The following is a 19,459-nucleotide window of genomic DNA, read 5'->3' as shown; positions in this document are numbered from 1 at the left end:
ACTTACCTGCTCCCGGCGTCCCGCTCCTTCCCCCGGACAGCTGGTCTTCGGTGCCGCAGCCTCTTCCTCTATCAGCGGTCACCGTTACCGCTCATTAGAGAAATGAATATGCGGCTCCACCCCTATGGGAGTGGAGTCCATATTAATTTCTCTAATGAGCGGTCCCACGTGACCGCTGAACAGGGGAAGAGCTGCTGCACCCGGAGACCGTGGGACTGCAGGGACAGCGCCAGGAGCCCCGGAAGCAGGTAAGTATGCCTCAGCGCCCTCTCCCCCTCCGACCGTGACTCGAGTATAAGCCGAGAGGGGCACTTTCAGCCCAAAAATTTGGGCTGAAAATCTCAGCTTATACTCGAGTATATACGGTAATTGTTCTTGTGTTCAGTGAGATAAAGGGGGTGTACTCATTTATGCTGATTAATGTTTATTAAAATTTATAAAACAAAGTGAACAGAATTATAGTTTCTTTCCTGTATGCCTTCTCTCATGTCTAACAAGATTTGATTTATTTACAAATTATTTCCCGCATAGCGAACATGAATACGGCTTCTCTCCTGTGCAACTTCTCTTGTGTGTAATAAGACTCATTTGATCTGTAAAGCATTTCTCACAGAATGAACCTGGTTTTCTCCTGTGTGAGTTCCCTGATGTTTATTAAGATTTGACTTCTCTGTAAAGCATTTTCCACATTCTAAACATGAAAACGGTTTCTCCCCTAAGTGAATTCTTTGATGCTTAACAAGATATGATTTACATCTAAAAAATTTCCCACATTCTGAACATGAATATGGCTTCTCTCCTGTATGAATTCTCTGATGTGTAATAAGATTTCTTTTATTTGTAAAGTATTTCCTACATTCTGAACATGAAAATGGCTTCTCTCCTGTGTGAATTCTCTGATGTCTAAGAAGATTTTCATTATGTGTAAAGCATTTCCTACATTCTGAACATGAAAATGGCTTTTCTCCTGTGTGAATTTTCTGATGGTTAGTAAGATTTCCTTTATGTGGAAAGCTTTTCCCACATTCTGAACAGGAGTATGACTTTTTTCCTTTGTGCTTTCTTTGTGTTATAAAATGTGAGCTTTTAGTAAGTTCCTTATCACACTGAAATCTTGTATCCACTTTGTCACCTGGAATCGTGGTAATAATGCGAGATTGCTCAGGAGAAGGTTCCTCATGATTAGGAGGATTATAAGAAAGTGAAGTACTGGGAAGTCCAGGAGGTCCATGAAGGGTAATGAGGTTTTCTCCATTAGAGTGCTTCCTGATATCTTCTTTACAATTTAGTGATGATCCATTATTCTCACAAGGATTTCCTATAAGGACGAAAGAAAGGTTGGATGTGAATTTTTTCTACAATACAAAAGGGATTTCTAAATTTACTTTATAAAACAAAGAAAAAGTGTTCCTTATGTGAATCAGCAGAGAATATTAGGTTAAAGTGAATGACTACTACTCCCCTGGATTAGTTGTGCAGCTCCAGGCACAACCCTGGTGTTAATATTATTGATCCTCCATGGCTGCAGCAGTGCCGCCTGATTCTTCACCAAGAGATACAGATTAAAAGAATCAGGATAAAAATATAAGCAAAAGGAGGTGCATGCGCGGACCTCGATGGTGGCAGACGTGCGCTGCTGAGATCCGCTCCCCAACAGGCTAAAAATAGCCCTTATTAGCACCCGGACCGTGGCATTTTGAATGCCGGAGAGGACCCCGCTTACCTAGGACCTCCGGAGGGTGATGCCGACGAGGCAAGGCCCTGCACGACTGGTAACACGTCCGATTTCTGAGCACTTCTCAGGAGGCAGAAAATCCAAAATGGCTACCGCACCCATGGCTTCTATCTCCTCTCCTGCTTCTCAGTCGCAGGTAATCGCAGTAATTGGTGGAGATGGATCTCTCCCTCCACAGGGATACCGCAGTACACACAGCAGAGCTGATTAAAGCCCTGCGAGAAACTTTTAAAGCTGAAATAGCCTCGGTCATGCAGACTATTACTGTAAAATGACAGGACATTGCACAAAGAACCTCCGTTTTAGAGGAAAAGATGGATGCAGTAGCTGATTCTTTAGAGGAGGACCAGGGTACCCTTAAGCAACACATGGAACTGGAATTGAAATGTGAGGACATTGAAAACAGATCCCACAGGAAAAACCTACGCATCCGGGGCCTCCCTGAGGAAATCACAGCCCTTAAAGACACAGCCGCCACACGGTTTTCTGCTCTGCTCAAATAGATGCCATTCTCACTACCAAAACGGAGAGGGCCCTAACTTGGACTAAAGCCACGTTTTATAAACATGCCAATAAGCCTAACAAGATACTAGCTCGCAAGATAATATCCTCTATAAAAGACCCTAAGGGTCAGATCTCAGCCCATTCCGATGTCATCTATAACACTTTTAATGAATATTACCTGAGTTTGTATTCAGCTCCACAATCACCCCCTTCCTTCACAAACTACATTTACCTAAACTGACTGAGTCCGCGGCACAACAACTCCATTTAGATATCTCGGAGGAGGAAATAGTTTCAACAATCAAAAAACTAAAAAAAGGAAAGGTCCCGGGCCAGATGGGGACAGCAATATATTATAAAAAATTTAGCGATGTACTGACATCACATATAAAAAAACATCTGTAACTCGCTACTAAATTGGTCACAGTTGCCCCCTGAGTTCTATGTGGCGCATGTAACCGTAATCCCTAAGAAAGATCATCTCTTCACAAAAAACTAGAGACCAATATCCCTCTTAAACATTGACTTAAAAATCTTTACATCCATTGTGACTGTCAGGATCAATGGAATCCTACCTCACCTCATCTATCGAGTCAGGTTGGTTTTATACCAACGCGGCAGGCCCCAAATATTAGAAGAGCAATAAATATTATTCATACAACTAACTTACAACAAAAGCGAATTCTACCGCTTGCATTAGATATGGAGAAGGCCTTCGAATCGGTGTCCTGGAATATCTTTTTACGGTTTTATCAGAATTTGGATTCTCCCCTAAACTTATAAAGTGCCTCCAATTGTTATATGATAGCCCTATTGCTTATTTAAAACTTCCGTCAACACACCCCACTCCATTTAATATTCAGAGGGGTACCAGGCAGGGCTGTCCTCTATCTCCTCTTTTTACACTTGCAATGGAACCCATTGTGGAAGCAATAAGGAGAGATCAGAATATCCTGGGCTCTGAGAATATGGGAGACCAACATAAAGTCAGCCTCTTTGCGGATTACCTCCTGCTAACATTAATAAGTCCCCACACTACTCTCCCACACTTGTTTTCTCTCCTTCATGAATTTGAGAAGCTCTCAGGGTTAAAGATTAACATTGATAAGTCCGAAGCTTTATTTGTAAAATTTTCTAAGACAGAGCAAACTAATATAGCATCCCATTTTGGGTTTATACACAATGAATATTATCTAACATATCTGGGTATCACCTTAACAGCCAACAGATCAACTCTGTTTAAGTGGAATTAGACTCCACTGATCCAAAACTTCCAGAGGGACCAGGGTAGATGGTCCTCCTCAAAGCTATCCTGGCTCGGCAGAATACATGCATTGAAAATGGAGTCACTGCCTTGCTTCTTATATTTATTTAGGTCCCATTTATGGTACCAGCTAGAATGTTTACTCATCTACACTCTATGATGTCTAATTTTCTTTGGCTAGGAAAAGAACCCAGAATTGTGCAAAAACGTATGTTCCGTCACAGAAAGAAGGGGTTTTTCCCTCCCTAATTTCACACTTTATTACAAGTCGGCACAGATTGCTCAATTAATAAGTAATGAATAATGATGGGTCATTCTGGAATCATTTCTCTCTAAACCAATTCTCTTTATCAGGCCTAATGTGGACCACAGACCGACTTCCACGGGGGTTAATGAATGTGGCTCCCTTTACAGTCCACTCATTGCTTCTTTGGAGGAAAGTTTGGTTTAAATATCATTTACTTGGTGGATGCTGAAAGGTATTTATATACTTAAACATTTGTGTTCCCCATTTAATATCTTACGTCACAGACATGAATGTGAACCTCCAATTAGGCAGGTAATGCGATTGAACCAGATCTTTCACTTTGGAAAACAGCTCCTCCCCAGCGGTACTACTCTCAAAGCAATGAGCTTTGAGAATAAATGTTTAAATGACCCTTTGTAGAAAAAAGGCGTGCACTCTGGGAATTATGGCAGGTGCAGGCTGAACCTGGATGGAGCCAGTAAAGTCATATACTTGAAAAAACAGCCGCACTCAAGATATGGATTTTTGAATGCACAAAAAAGGTGAAATTTATTGAAAGCACCACAGTGAATATAATGCGTTGAGGTAACGTTTCGACCCCGTGTTGGGTCTTTATCAAACCTCACTGAAAAAGACATAAACGTACAATATATTAAAATCTAAAAGGACGAACAAGTTATTTTATTTTTTATATTTTTTTGCTTAGAATTCTTTTGCTTTTTATTTTATTATTTTTTTGTTTATAATTCTTTTGCTTCTTTTTCTTTCTACATATTATTTTATTTACTTTCATTTCTTTTTTCTTTTTCTTCCCCCTATTTTCATTATTAGTTTATAATTTTTTCACATTAATGTTTCATTTTTATTTTCAATTTTTTATTATTTTTGTCATTCCTCTTTCCATTGTCTATTTATATTTATCTGAAGTATATGTTACATTAGGAGGAGGATCTGGGGTTTGAACAGTCAATTGATGAATGGTATCATAGCTGTGACACCCCATCGAAAGGTAGCCACCAGACTTCTTTTGTGGAGACCTCCTTAAAACTATTGCACACAGTCTATTATGTATCGGAAAAAATTCACATTTTTCCCAATGTCTCGGGAGACTGTTTTTAGGGGCTGTGGAATATCTGGTGATTTGAAACATATTTGGTGGTCTTGTACGGTGGTATCTGGAGAAGGTGAAGCGTCTGATAGCACAGATGTATGGCGGACCGGTTGAATTGGAAACCTCTACCCTATTACTGGGAACAAGGTCTTCCCGGCTTCCAAAATGCTTTCAGAGACTAGTAAACTACTTATGCATGGCCACTAAAATCCACATTGCGGCAAAGTGGAAGTCACCCTCACTAGAGAGAAGAGAAGATGAATGACATGACGTTATATGAAAGAATAGAAGCAACCATAACCGCCACGTGGGATTCTTTCTTCAAGGTTTGGCAACCCTGGCTAGAGCTTCACTCAGATACTCGACTGGATCAGGTACTGAGGCTCTCTCCGTAGCCAATTGAGAACTGACCACGGCCTGGGACGGGATTCAAATATAATCCTACAATAGTGGGTTACATAACGTCTATAAGTGCCCTGGAATGGTTATTTATGTTACTATTATAGATTATTGGATATCGTTTAATTAAATCCTTTGTGCCTTTCCCTACCCCTGTCTATGTCCTGTGTTCCCTTATATTATTTGAAGTTTTTTTGAATGTATGTTAATTTGTTAATTTACGCTCCCTTGCATGGGAGTTCATAACTTGGACTTGGTTTACTAAGCTTCTAAATAAAAATTATTGAAACTAAAAAATATAAGCAAAAAATGAGCTTCCGAAAGCGCTGCCAAGCGTGTAGGGAGAGTTTTCTTCACTTATTAAAATTAATTTATTAACCCCTTAGTAACCTGGGACCAGGGGGCACCTTTCCTGGCCCTAACACTAGGTGGCCCTAGCTCTCCTTGTTCATCGGGATACTTCAGATGCCGAGGCCTCCGCCCTTGCCTTATCTCCTACAACAGCCCTACGTCTGTCCCTTTCCCCCACTCGAGGAAGAGAGGTGCTACTATGTACCAAAGTACACCAACCCGACATACAGGGACACAAAGACAAAGGTGAAAATAAAACTCCACACACACACACACACAAAATAAACACTCACATATAACAGATGTATTCACCAGGTTGTGTAGGGAGGGGGAAGAAAGTAAGATGGGAAAGGATAAGGAATTTCAAAACATTAAAACCAAGCAACAGTCGCTAATAAACTCCTCCAGCTCTCCTTCTCCACACCAGCTTCTCCCACTCCAGATCTATGTAGCTAATGCTAACTCAGACAAGGACCTGGTAATCGAGCTCCGCTTTTATAGGGGAGAGGAGTGGTAAACCGAGCAGAGCTGAATGCAGGAATTTCCAACAGGGCCGATTAACCCCTGTTATGCAGAAAGAAACAAACACGTTTAATACACTGGAGAAGTGCTTCTTCTCAGCGGTGGAGTAGGAGCCACCAGATGCTGCGGTCTTTTAGCTCCGTTCTGTTGCGGTAACCCTGTGACAACGGGCAAAATTTTTAAATTCTGACCAGTGACACTTTATGTGGCAATAACTCTGGAATGCTTCAACAAATCCCAGTGATTTTGAGATTGTTTTGTTTGTGGCACATTATAATTTATGATAATCGTAAATTTATGTCAATATGTTTTCTGTTTATCTTTAGAAAATATCAGAAATTTGACAAAAATGTAAAAAAATTGGCAATTTTCAAACTCTGAATGATGATTTCTTTAACCCAGATAGTTATACCACAGAAAAATCATTAATAACATTTCCCTCACGTTTTCTTTAAATTAGAATTTGTAAAATATTATTTTAATTTGTTAGCACTTTATGAAGTTTAAAAATGTAACAGTAATTTTTAATTTTTTCAAGGAAATGTCCAAAATGTATTCTTTTAGGGACGTATCCAGTTTTGAAGTTACTTTGGGGGTCCTATATATTGGAAAACTCCCAAAAGAGATACCATTTTAAAAGCAGCACTCCTCAACGTATTCAAAATTGCTTTCAGGTAGTTTATTAACCCTTTAGGTGATTTTCAGGAATTAATGCAATGTGGGATGACAGGAAACAAAAAAGTGTATTTTTACTACTTAAATGTTGCTAACTTTGGAACGGGTCACGGCAGACTGTAAGGCCACTATTTGGCCATGAACTGCCACGGCAAACATCAGGAACACACAATCATGATCTCAGGGTGCCGATGGGGGTAAAGAGGAAGCCCCCACACTCTGTTAACCATTTGTATGATGTAGCCACTATTGACAGCAGCATCTAAGGGGTTAAACAGATATGGACGGCACCAACACTGATCGTGGCTGATGCAGCAAGATATCGGCTACATTGTACAGCTGATAACTAGAGGATTGTCACCTGTATGGGGATGCTATCTCTTACATCTCAGGTCAGTAAAAAGATGTACTGGCGGTTACTAAGGCTACTTTCACATTAGCATCGTGCACTGCACGTCGACGCATACTGTGGAAGCGCCGCACAACGGGGGCAGCAGATGCTGTTTTTCAACGCATCCGCTGCCCCATTGTGAGGTGTTGGGAGGCGGGGGAGGAGTTCAGGCACGACGCTAGTGTGAAAGTAGCCTAAGGGGGGAAGCTAACTCTTTTTCTTGTGTAGTAAAGACTGATCACAAAGTAGTGTATAACATATGGTACCGATGAAAAATACTGTTGGCAGATAACAATGCATCACTTTGGCTGACGGCTGTCAGAATTTGGCAACACAAATGTGCTTGAAAAAAACCCAAAGTTTATTTATTGTAGAAAAGTCGTAAAAGAAAAAATAAACTAAACATATTTGGCTTTGGATTTATTGCATTGCCCACAGTTACAGCGACCCTCCACCCTGGGACTGAACAAACACTACACATTTCCCTTTTACAGTCCAGTATGGTGTCCTCTGCCCTCCGCTGCCCCCTCAGCTCAGATCGGTGGTCTCTTCCCCCTGCTTCCAGGATGGCCAGTGCAGTGGTATGGGGGGGTGCAGTAATAAGTCTACCCCACCCTCCCTTTCCTGTGCAGTGACCTATGGGGCAGCGCCACATCCTACTAAACTCCCGCAGTCTGCTGGGCGTCACTAGTTACAAATCTATTCTGCACCTGGCTTCATTGCTCTCGTTTGTCTTTGTTGAGACTCTATGGCTTCCATAATACTCCGAGCTGACTGAGGCCTCCATATACATGACCATTCTTACTCTGCTTTCTGATTCTGACCTCGTCCTCACTTCTTGATTCGGTCTAGTACCGGCCATCTTTGGGTTTGATCTGATATGTTGACCACCTTCTGCCACCTCGCTCTACCAGCCAGCAGCTACTATTTGGATGCCACCCAGGTGTGTGCTGTAAGTACAGATCACTGTTTAGTGGTAAAAAGATGAAAGCCGGGATACCACTGGGACCTGCTGTATGGAGACTGTAAGTGCCGTATTATTAGGAACGGTTTCCAACATCGGTTCATCTTTACAGGAGGAAAATGGAGGATACAAGGAAGGGAGTCTTACAAGTGCTGCTCACAAAATTAGAATATCATCAAAAAGTGAATTTATTTCAGTTCTTCAATACAAAAAGTGAATCTCCTATATTCTATAGAGTCATTACACACAGAGTGATCTATTTCACGTGTATATTTCTGTTAATGTTGACGATTATTAACATTAACAGAAATAAACACGTGAAATAGATTACTCCGTGTGTGATGACTCTATATAATATACGAGATTCACTTTTTGTATTGAAGAACTGAAATAAATTAAATTTTGATTAAATTCTAATTTTGTGAGAAGCACCTGTATATATGATGAACGTTCAGTCATAGTGAACATGATTGCAGCTTCGATCTTGTGTGACTTTTTCATGTCTAACAAGACTTAATTAATCTCTAAAGCATTTCCTACATTGTGAACATGAACTCGGCTTCTCTCCTGTGTGAATCCTCCCATGTTCATTAAGATTTATCTGTAAAGCATTTCCCACATTGTGAACATGAATACGGCTTCTCTCCTGTGTGAATTCTCCCATGTACATTAAGATTTGTCTCTAAAGCATTTCCCACATTGTGAACATGAATAACGGCTTCTCTCCTGTGTGAATTCTCCCATGTACATTAAGATTTATCTCTAAAGCATTTCCCACATTGTGAACAAGATTCGAATTTATGTGGAAAGCCCCTTCCACTTGTGAACATGTGGACGGCTTCTCTCTGGTGTGACTTCTTTAATGTACAAGTAGAGTTGATTTTTGTGAAAAACATTTCCCACATTATAAGCCCGGCAGATACATATTTATCGATGTTTTTTCATCCTCACATTTCAGGAGTCATAATGTTATTTTTCACTAAGCTGTGCAGTTCTTCTGCTATTCAACCTATGAACATAAGAAAATACTGACAACTGGGTGTTAAAATTCCCTATGTCAAAGGGGCGTTCCCCAACATTGTCCTATCAGTGCTGAGAATGTCAGAAAGTGTGGGGACACAAGCATGGAGAATGTTAACACCCAGTTATTTATAAATGTAGGAGAACCACCGTGAATCTGGGCAGGAGTTTTTCTTTTTTTCTTTGGTAACACAATTCTTGTTTCAAAATAATTTCATCCTATTTGTTGCTAAAAAAAAAAAAAAAAAAAGTTTTTCAGAAGGTCGAAGAGGAAACCTTTTGGGAATTTGTGTATTTTGCCATTGGAAAGATAATTATTTATTTACATTAGAGACGATTTCTACATTTTGTTAGTCTGGAGGGACCGGGAGTGAAGGTTCTTCTAAAGGGCCGATCCCAAAATCACTACATTGGTCTTATAGTAAAGTACACACATAATTTTTATTCTTTTTGCCAATATAACTCATTTTTAATACCTTTCTGGAATTGGACGTACTATTCCATCCTTGTGACCTGGGACTTACTTCCCATGGACGGAATAGTACGTCATTACCGATCGGCCGCGCACACCGGGATTCTCACAGCTGACACGCGGCACTAAGTGCCAGGAGCGGTCACGGACCGTTCCTGGCACCTTAACCCCTGAAACACTGCGATCAATCATGCCCCTCTGCCTTTGGATCGGAGACCCAATCAATCACTGCATGGAGACCCGATGTCATCATGACGACATCCGGGTCTCCAGAGCTGAGAGACTTCCTGTCATGGGCAGTGCATATCAGGAAGTCTCTGAGGTCAGTGTAAATTACAAGCAGCGCTGAGTTTCTATAGCATGCAGATGCCGCTTCACCTGCATGTTATAGAAGCGATCAGCCTACAAAAAAAGGAGTGTCCCATAGTGGGACACAGTGTAAAACTAAAAATGAATGAAAATTTAAAAAAATGTAAAAAAATAAATAAAATATAAAAAATATTTATTCTATCAATAAATATTTGAGTGAAAAAAAAAATCAAAACAATAAAAGTACACATATTTGGTGTCCCTGCGTCCGTAATGACCCCGACCTATAAAACTGTCCCACTAGTTAGTGAACACCATTAAGAAAAAAAAAAAAAAACATAAAAACCCCAATGCTTTATCATCATACTGCCGAACAAAAAGTGGAATAACACGCGATCAAAAAGATGGATATAAATAAACATAGTACAGCTGAAAACATCATCTTGTCCCGCAAAAAAACGAGCCACAATTCAGCGGAAAAATAAAAATGTTCTAGCTCTCAGAATAAAGCCATGCAAAAATAATTATTTTTTACATAAAATAGTTTTTATTGTATAAAAGCATCAAAACATAAAAAATTATATAAATGAGGTATTGCTGTATTCGTACTGACCCAAAGAATAAAACTGCTTTATCAATTTTACCACACGCGGAATGGTATAAACGCCCCCCAAAAGAAATTCATGAAAGCTGGTTTTTGTTCATTCTACCTCATAAAAATTGTAATAAAAAGAGATCAAAAAATGTCACGTGCCCGAAAATGGTACCAATAAAAACATCAACTTGTCCCGCAAAAAACAAGACCTCACATGAGGAAATGCATTCCGGAAAAAGACGCAGCATGTTCATTAATTTTGCGGAAACGTGGGAATTCCGCACACATAGGAATGCATTGATCCACTTACTTCCCACATGGGGCTATTGCCCACCATGCAAGAAGTAAGCGGATCATGTGCGGATGGTACCCAGGGTGGAGGAGAGGAGACTCTCCTCCACGGACTGGGCACCATATCCCTGTTAAAAAAAAAAGAATTAAAATAAAAAATATTGATATTCTTACCTTCCGATGGCCCCCGGAGTCCTCCCGCCTCTCAGCGGTGCACACGGCGGCTTCCGTTCCCATGGATGCGTTGCGCGAAGGACCTGTGATGACATCGCGGTCACGTGACCGTGACATCACAAAGGTCCTTCGCGCAAAGCATCCATGGGAATGGAAGCCGCCGCGTGCACCGCTGAGGAGATTGGGGGCCGTCGGAAGGTGAGAATAACCATTTTATTTTTTTTTATTATTTTTAACACTATCTGTTACTATAGATGCTGCATAGGCAGCATCAAAAGTAAAAAGTTGGTCACACTATGTCAAACACTATGTTTGGCAAGTGTGACCAACCTGTCAATCAGTTTTTCCAAGCGATGCTACAGATCACTTGGAAAACGGTAGCATTCTGCAAGCTAATTACGCTTGCAAAACGATAGTGTTTAGCGGGAAAACCCATGCCAATTCCACATGCGTATTTCCCGCGGCAGGGAGTTCCGTGTGCACATAGCCTTAGAATTGTGTCACTTTTGGGTATTTTCTATCATTTAGACCCCTCAAAGTGACTTCAAATGTGAGGTGGTCCCTAAAAAAAAAAAAATGGTGTTGTAAATTTTGTTGTAAAAATTAAAATTGCAGTTCAACTTTTAACCCTTATGATTCCCTAACAAAAAAAAATATTTTGGTTCCAAAATTTTGCTGATGTAGACATGTGGGAAATGTTACTTATTAAGTATTTTGTGTGTGACATATCTGTGTTATTTAGGCTTCTTTTACACATACCGGGTTTTCTGCGGCCCGTTATTGCGTGCCGTATTGCCGCAATTTTCAAGGTCTGCCGCAATAACGGACAGCAAAAAACTTGCGGATCACTGTTTTCGCATTTCCAATACTCTGGAAATAGTATTGGAAAAAAAACAGCGTTCCGCAAAACAGGAAGTCACGGTGCATAGCAAAAACAAGCTTCCGTTGTTTTTGCGTCCCCATTGATTTTCAATGGGGGACGTATCCGTAAGCCGTGAAAAAGATCGAGCAAGCGCGATCTTTTTTCTTGGCCGTGAATACGGCCCTCACGGCCATACAGTGCACCGTGACATTATTGCGGCCCGTTTTTGAGGCCTCATAGAAATCTATTGGGGCCTCAAAAATGGGCGGCAAAACAACGGTATGTGTAAAAGAAGCCTTAACCCCTTTCCGACCTCGGATGGCATAGTACGTCCGAGGTCAGATACCCCGCTTTAATGCAGGCTCCGGCGGTGAGTCCGCATCAAAGCCAGGACATGTCAGCTGTTTTGAACAGCTGACGTGTGCCCGTAATAGGCGCGGGCAGAATCGCGATCTGCCCGCGCCTATTAACTAGTTAAATGCCGCTGTCAAACGCTGACAGCGGCATTTAACCGGCGCTTCCGGCCAGGCAGCCGGAAATGAGCACATCGCCGACCCCGTCACATGATCGGAGGTCGGCGATGCTTCAGCATTGTAACCATAGAGGTCCTTGAGACCTCTATGGTTACTGATCCACGGTAGCTGTGAGCGCCACCCTGTGATCGGCGCTTACAGCACACCTGCATTTCTGCTACATAGCAGCGAACATCAGATCGCTGCTATGTAGCAGAGCAGATCGAGTGGTGCCAGCATCTAGCCTCCTATAGAGGCTATAGAAGCATGGCAAAAGTAAAAAAAAAAATGTAAAAAAAAATATATAAAAAAAATAAAAAAAAAAATAAAAAGTTTAAATCACCCCCCTTTTGCCCCAATCAAAATAAATCAATAAAAAAAAAAAATCAAACCTACACATATTTGGTATCGCCGCGTTCAGAATCGCCTGATCTATCAATAAAAAAAGCATTAACCTGATCGCTAAACAGCGTAGTGAGAAAAAAATTCAAAACGCCAGAATTATGTTTTTTTGGTCGCCGCAAAATTGCTTTAAAATGCAATAACGGGCGATCAAAAGAACGTATCTACACCAAAATGGTATCATTAAAAACGCCAGCTTGGCACGCAAAAAATAAGCCCTCAACCGACCCCAGATCATGAAAAATGGAGACGCTACGAGTATCAGAAAATGGCGCAATTTTTTTTTTTTTTTTTTTTTTTTAGCAAAGTTTGGAATTTTTTTTCACCACTTAGGTAAAAAATAATGAACTTGTACTGACCTGGAGAATCATAATGGCAGGTCAGTTTTAGCATTTAGTGAACCTAGCAAAAAAGCCAAACAAAAAACAAGTGTGGGATTGCACTTTTTTTGCAATTTCACTGCACTTGGAATTTTTTTCCCGTTTTCTAGTACACGACATGGTAAAACCAATGATGTTGTTCAAAAGTACAACTCGTTCCGCAAAAAATAAGCCCTCACATGGCCAAACTGACGGAAAAATAAAAAAGTTATGGTTCTATCCGGGGATCTACGTGGCTGTCCGGGGGCTGTGCTGGCCTGTCCGGTGGTCTGCGTGGCTGTCCGGGGCTGTGCGTGTGTATGTGTGTGTTTGTAGGCATCGTCCCATGGGACTACAAGTCATGCATGCTACACTGTCAGTGAGTGACACATTAGCCAATGATGGGACACTAGTGGTCCCATCATCCGGCTAATGTGTTGAATGTTTAAAAACAAACAAACAAAAAAAACCTTACAGAACATACAACATATAACATACAGAACATACATATAACATACAACACATAACATAAATTACATACTTACCAATCACCTAATTCCCCGAAGCCCTCGTCTCCTTTATTGAAAACAACATAATAAACCAACCTATACTTACCTTTCCGCGTTGTCCAACTAATAACGTGGGTCCCATGACGATCTCCCGTGTAGAACAGTGACATCGGGTGATGTCACCGCTCTACAGGGGCTCCAGCGATGAAATGACAGGCGGGGGTATTCCGCCACTGTGTATCCATCCACCGCCGGGAAAGAGGTCTCTTAACCCTAACCCTAATTCTCACGCAGCATTGCTATAAAGCGAGCCTGAACAAAGGTAACCTCAGTGATGCACTGCAGGAGCCAATGTCTCCTGTCAGTTCATCACTGGAGGCCCTATAGGACAGTGACATCACCCGATGTCACTGTTCTATAGGGGAAATCGTTGTGGGACACTCGTTATTAATTGGACTACGTCAGACAGGGAGTATGCGGTTGGTTTATTATTTTTATTTTTTTTTGCAGGCGATCGAGGACGTCGCAGGAATTAGGCGTGCTTGTTAAGTATGGTGAAATTAAGAATATTAAAATACTTTTTTCTGGCTGTGTCTTTATTTAACTCTTTCTCTACTATAGGATTAGTAATGGATAGGTGTCTTATTGACGCCTCTCCATTACTAACCGGGTTTAAATGTCACCTTACAATACAAAGGTGACATTAACCCCTTATTACCCTATATCCCACTGCTACACGGGAGTGGGAAGAGAGGGGCTAAGTGCCAGAATTGGCGCATCTTAGAGATGGGGCTGCTGCGGGCTGGTATTTGTAGCCAGCGGGTGCAATATCCATGGCCCCTTCCCAGGCTATGAATATCAGCCCGCAGCTGTCTGCGTAGCCTTTGTGGCTATAAAATATATGGGGACCCGACATCAATTTTTTGGGGGGGTCCCCCTATTTTAATAGCCAGTAAAGGCTATGAAGTCAGCTGCGGGCTGATATTCATAGCCAGGGAAGGGGAAATGGGTATTACCCCATTCCCAGGCTACAAATATTGGCCTCTGGCTTTCCCCCTCTAGCGCAGAAATTTGTGCGGGAGCCAACGCCTTTTTTTTTTTTTTTTTTTAAACTGAAACATATTGTCCATTAAGAAACATGGATATGGATATATCTATGGATAGATATATCTCTGTATGTATCTATCTATTTATCCCATATCTATCTATCTATCTATCTATCTATCTATCTATCTATCTATCTATCTATCTATCTATCCCATATATATCTATCCATCTATTATGTATCTATCTATCTATCTATCTATCTATCTATCTATGTGTAATGGAGTGTGGGTTGGACAAATGTAAAAGAGGAGGTTGGACAGAAAGGACATCACAGATTGAAGATAGTGGAGGAAGGGGTTTGGGTGTGTTTTGAAGTGGGTGTGCTAGGTGCTGGTTTACAGACCAGTGCAATGCATCATGGCACTTGTAGCATTAGAGCACAATAAGTCAGGAGAAAGGAAGTTGTTGATTAACCCCATGAGAGCTGGAGCCAGCACTGAGGATGTTCTGCTACAGCGTGATAAAAGGTAATATTGCTAAAATAAACACAGTGGATGTTTTGAGAGGCACATAATAGCAAGATTTATGAAAAAAGAAAAGCTATAGTAGGGGACAACTTCTTTAAGAGCAAGAAATTTCAAAGTTGGAAAATTGTGAAATTTTCAAAATTTTCGCCAAATTTCTATTTTTTTCAGTCATATCAAAGAAGTTTTACCACTATCCTGAAGTACAATAAGTCAAGAGAAAACAGTGTCAGAATCACCGGGATCCGTTAAAGCGTTCCAGAGTTATTACCTCATAAAGGGACAGTGGTCGGAATTGTAAAAATTGGCCTGGTCATTAATGTGCAAACCACCTTTTGGGGTAAAGGGGTTAATATCTGTCCTATTTTGCACATATCACCCCCCCAGTACGCCCCTCTGGGCTCTATTTACCTGTCAGTTGCCATTGGAACCAATATATAGCAAGAAACCATATGTTATATGCCGGGGACAACAGAGCTGGATGTTATACACGTGAGGGCAACAGAGCTGGACATTAAACAGCAGGGGACAATGGAGATGGATGTTATACATGGGAGGGCAACGGGGCAGGACGTTATACACCAGGGGTCAACGGTGCTGGATGTTATACACCAGGGGTCAACGGGGCAGGACGTTATACACCAGGGGTCAACTGTGCTGGATGTTATACACTGGGGGAAACCGGAGCTGTACGTTATACACCAATGGGAAATGGGGACTGAAGTAGAAGCCAGAATGCAATGATTAATGCGGGCGGCCCAATACTCTTCTCCATATAGTGAATCTATCCATATTACAATATTGGCCATAAATATTGCTGACAGGGGATATAGTCAATGTATGGTAAAGGCCGCCAGCACAGGGCAGTATTTTGTCTCCATGTTTATATGTTGATTGACCCAACATGATTATCAGATAACAAAAACTCTAAATGTGGCCACCACAGTTGTTTCTAAATACAAGCTCGCAATCCCTTATGATAAAGCAATTCTCCACCGAGGAGTGACTAAACATTTGTCATGTGCTGTCACATACCTGGTGTCCTCTGCTTGCCTCCGAATGAGACCGGTGTTCTGGTCCTCCTACATCCAAGATGGCCACCATAGTGGCAGAGGGACGACAGCCTGACCCACACCTCCATAGCACGGCACTTACTGACTTACCACAGGGCTCTTCATGCCACCGGGCGGCCGGCCTGGATGCAGAGGGACGAGAAACACTGGCCTAAGTATAGGAGGCTGTGGGAGGCAAACAGAGGGGACAGGTAGGACGACTCTACATGTGACATTTGTCGTCACTCGTCAACACCAGGCAGAGGCTACTACATCACCAACATCCATAGGACGGGGAGATTCATAACCTGTAACACAAGCTCAGTCATTTATATGGCAGCACGGGACTTGTGGAAAAAAAATACGGACGGAAAGGATGGAAGGAATATTAACAGAGTGTAAGAGTCATGTCGGCCTGGTAGTCGGGGGCAGGTATATCTCGCCCAGGTATTTGTCCTATGTGAATTAGAACGCTCAGTATCTCCAGGGTTCTAATGGGTTAATATCTGCAGGAATAAAAGATGACCAGCTGGGGGTTGTGGGCGTCAGCCTGGGGCACACAGAATGCCTGTCTGTGTGAGACAAATGTGAGTAAGAGCCGTGCTCATGACCTGTGTTATGTTTGCTGGGTGGGAGTAGCCCCCCCAGTTGTTAGATAGGAACGTGTTTGTTTAGTAAGTGCCGGACAGGCAAGGAGTTATTTTTATGCTTTGTTTTGTTGATATTGCTTTCACTTTAAATAAACCTGACCAGAGGTCAGCATACTCCGTATCCAGCTGTACGCCTCAGATTCAATGCACAAACCACGTGACCTTTGACCCCAGCAAAGGCGATCCCGGAGTGTTTTGTCACATTGTGGTGGAGAACGCGGGCAACACGTGGCACCGGCGACAGTATGGAAGACGTAGTGAAAGCCCTAGTACAGTCCACTGCCGTACAGCAGCAGGCCACTGCCGCACAGCATGAAGCTAATCGCTTGATGGCCGCACAGCTGAAGGAGTTGGTGGACGTGACGACTGCAGACCGCCAGCTTCTCCAACAGGTGGCGCAGCGCTTGGTGAGCATGCCTGAGGCTAACCCGGAAGCAGAGTCCAGGAGAATCCATGTGAGTCGGTACTGGCAAAAGCTGACCGCAGAAGATGACGTCGAGGCGTACCTGACAACGTTTGAGCGGACAGCGTTGAGAGAGAAGTGGCGAAGGAACGATGGGCCGATCTAATTGCTCCGTTTCTCTCCGGTGAGGCCCAAAAAGCTTACCATGACTTGGACCCGGAAGTCGCTCAGGACTTTGAGAGGCTGAAAGCTGAGGTCCTGGCCCGGCTGGGTGTGACGACTGCTGTCCGTGCACAGAGGGTACAACAGTGGACCTATCAGCCAGATAAACCGCCGCGATCGCAGATGTTCGACCTGATCTACTTAATAAAGAAATGGCTGCAACCCGAGGTACTGACAACTCCGGAGATAATCCAGCGGATCGTACTGGACAAGTACCTGAGAGTACTACCACCGGCGCTGAAAAAGTGGGTGAGCCAAGGAAATCCCGCGACAGCGGATCAATTGGTGGACTTGGTGGAGCGTTATTCTGTGGCGGAAGGACTTCCTGATGATACCGCTACTACCCGAACTGTACCTCCTCCTCGTGGAACCGGTAAGACTGTTCCAGGGACTGCGGGGGAAGGAAAATTGCCAAAAACTGTGGGGGAGGAACACGGGACTGCTCGCACCCCGAGATCAAGGGTGTCGGACTCTGGTTTCAATAGGGGGCCTGTTAGGTGTTTCCGTTGCCATGAGAAGGGCCATGTTTCTGCGAACTGTCCTGTTACCACTGAACCCATGCAGTGCGACGTTACGGACTCTAAGAAACGCATGTCTTTGGTTACACGGCTAGTAAGTGTGAATGCGGGTCAAAATGATACAGCGAAACACCTGCGTGAATTGTCTGTAGATGGGAAAAATGTTGTGGCATTGCTAGACTCTGGAAGTGTGGTGACTCTGGTGAAAGCCAGTCTGGTGGCACTTCCATCTGGTCCGTCTGATAAATTTTCTGTAACGTGTGTGCATGGTGACACCTGCTCATATCCTACAGCGGTCATATGTATCTCCACTCCCTATGGGTCTGTGCAACACAAAGTGGGACTCATTCCCGCATTGTTACACGATATAATCCTGGGCAGGGACTTTCCCCATTTCTGGCAGTTGTGGGAGAATCAGTTGCTCCTTCACGGTAGCTGTAACCGTGAACCTTCCCCCATGCCATCTGGAGGTCCCGAGTTCCTAGACGAGACCCCACAGGAAGATGTTGCTGGGGAGGTTATTGAATCTAACCTTCAGTTCCCCTTCTCAGTTATGGCGGGGGAAACTGAGGAAACGGAGGAAACTCAGCGAGAGGCAGAGGCAGACAGCCATCCAGCACCCTGCCTACCCGATTTGGGAGTTCAGTTGGATGACTTCCACAGCGAACAAATGAAAGATCCTACCCTGACTCAGGCTAGGAAAAATATAAAAATGATAGATGGGGTACCCGTAGAACCTGACACTAGGCTAGCGTACCCGTACATGGTTCTTGAGAATGATGTACTCTACCAGGTAGAGAAAAAAGGGGAAGACACTGTGCAACAGTTAGTGGTACCCAAACCTTATCGGCGGAAGGTACTGGACCTGGCCCACGGACATATAATGGGGGGACATCTGGGGGTACAAAAAACCACAGAAAGGATATTGCATTGTTTTGTGTGGCCCGGAATACACAATGATGTGCGTAACTATTGTGAGTCCTGTCCAGAGTGCCAAATCTCGGCACCTAAACCTCGGTTCTGTAGCCCTTTGGTACCCCTCCCTATTATTGGGGTCCCGTTTGAGAGAATTGGGATGGATTTGGTTGGGCCCCTTCCCCGGTCCGCACGTGGGCATCAACATATCCTCGTCATCATGGACTATGCCACTCGTTATCCCGAAGCCATCCCTTTGCGTAACACTGCTACCAAAACGATCGCCAAAGAGTTGGTACAAGTGTTTAGTCGGGTGGGAATTCCAAAACAGATACTCACCGACCAGGGGACTCCCTTTATGTCAAGGGTGATGAAGGAGCTCTGCAGGCTCTTGCAAATAGACCAGTTGCGTACGTCTGTCTATCACCCTCAAACAGATGGCCTGGTTGAGCGGTTCAAT

The 19,459-nt window shown here is 42.9% G+C and overlaps 1 protein-coding gene across 1 annotated transcript in view; it reads right to left on the bottom strand.

Moving 5' to 3' along the window:
* Nucleotides 1-388: 388 nt before the first annotated feature.
* Nucleotides 389-19,459, bottom strand: part of LOC143793565 (uncharacterized) — a 66,066-nt gene continuing 46,995 nt past the window's right edge. The window contains exon 9 of the mRNA XM_077280638.1: nt 389-1,318. Within this exon, the coding sequence (XP_077136753.1) occupies nt 585-1,318 (734 nt within the window). The 3' untranslated portion in view covers nt 389-584. The remainder of the gene's footprint in view (nt 1,319-19,459) is intronic.

Source organism: Ranitomeya variabilis, chromosome 1 (genome assembly GCF_051348905.1).
Source record: "Ranitomeya variabilis isolate aRanVar5 chromosome 1, aRanVar5.hap1, whole genome shotgun sequence".
Lineage (NCBI taxonomy): Eukaryota > Metazoa > Chordata > Amphibia > Anura > Dendrobatidae > Ranitomeya > Ranitomeya variabilis.
Note: the sequence above shows the minus strand (reverse complement) of the source record. Positions and strands in the feature narration are given on the sequence as shown.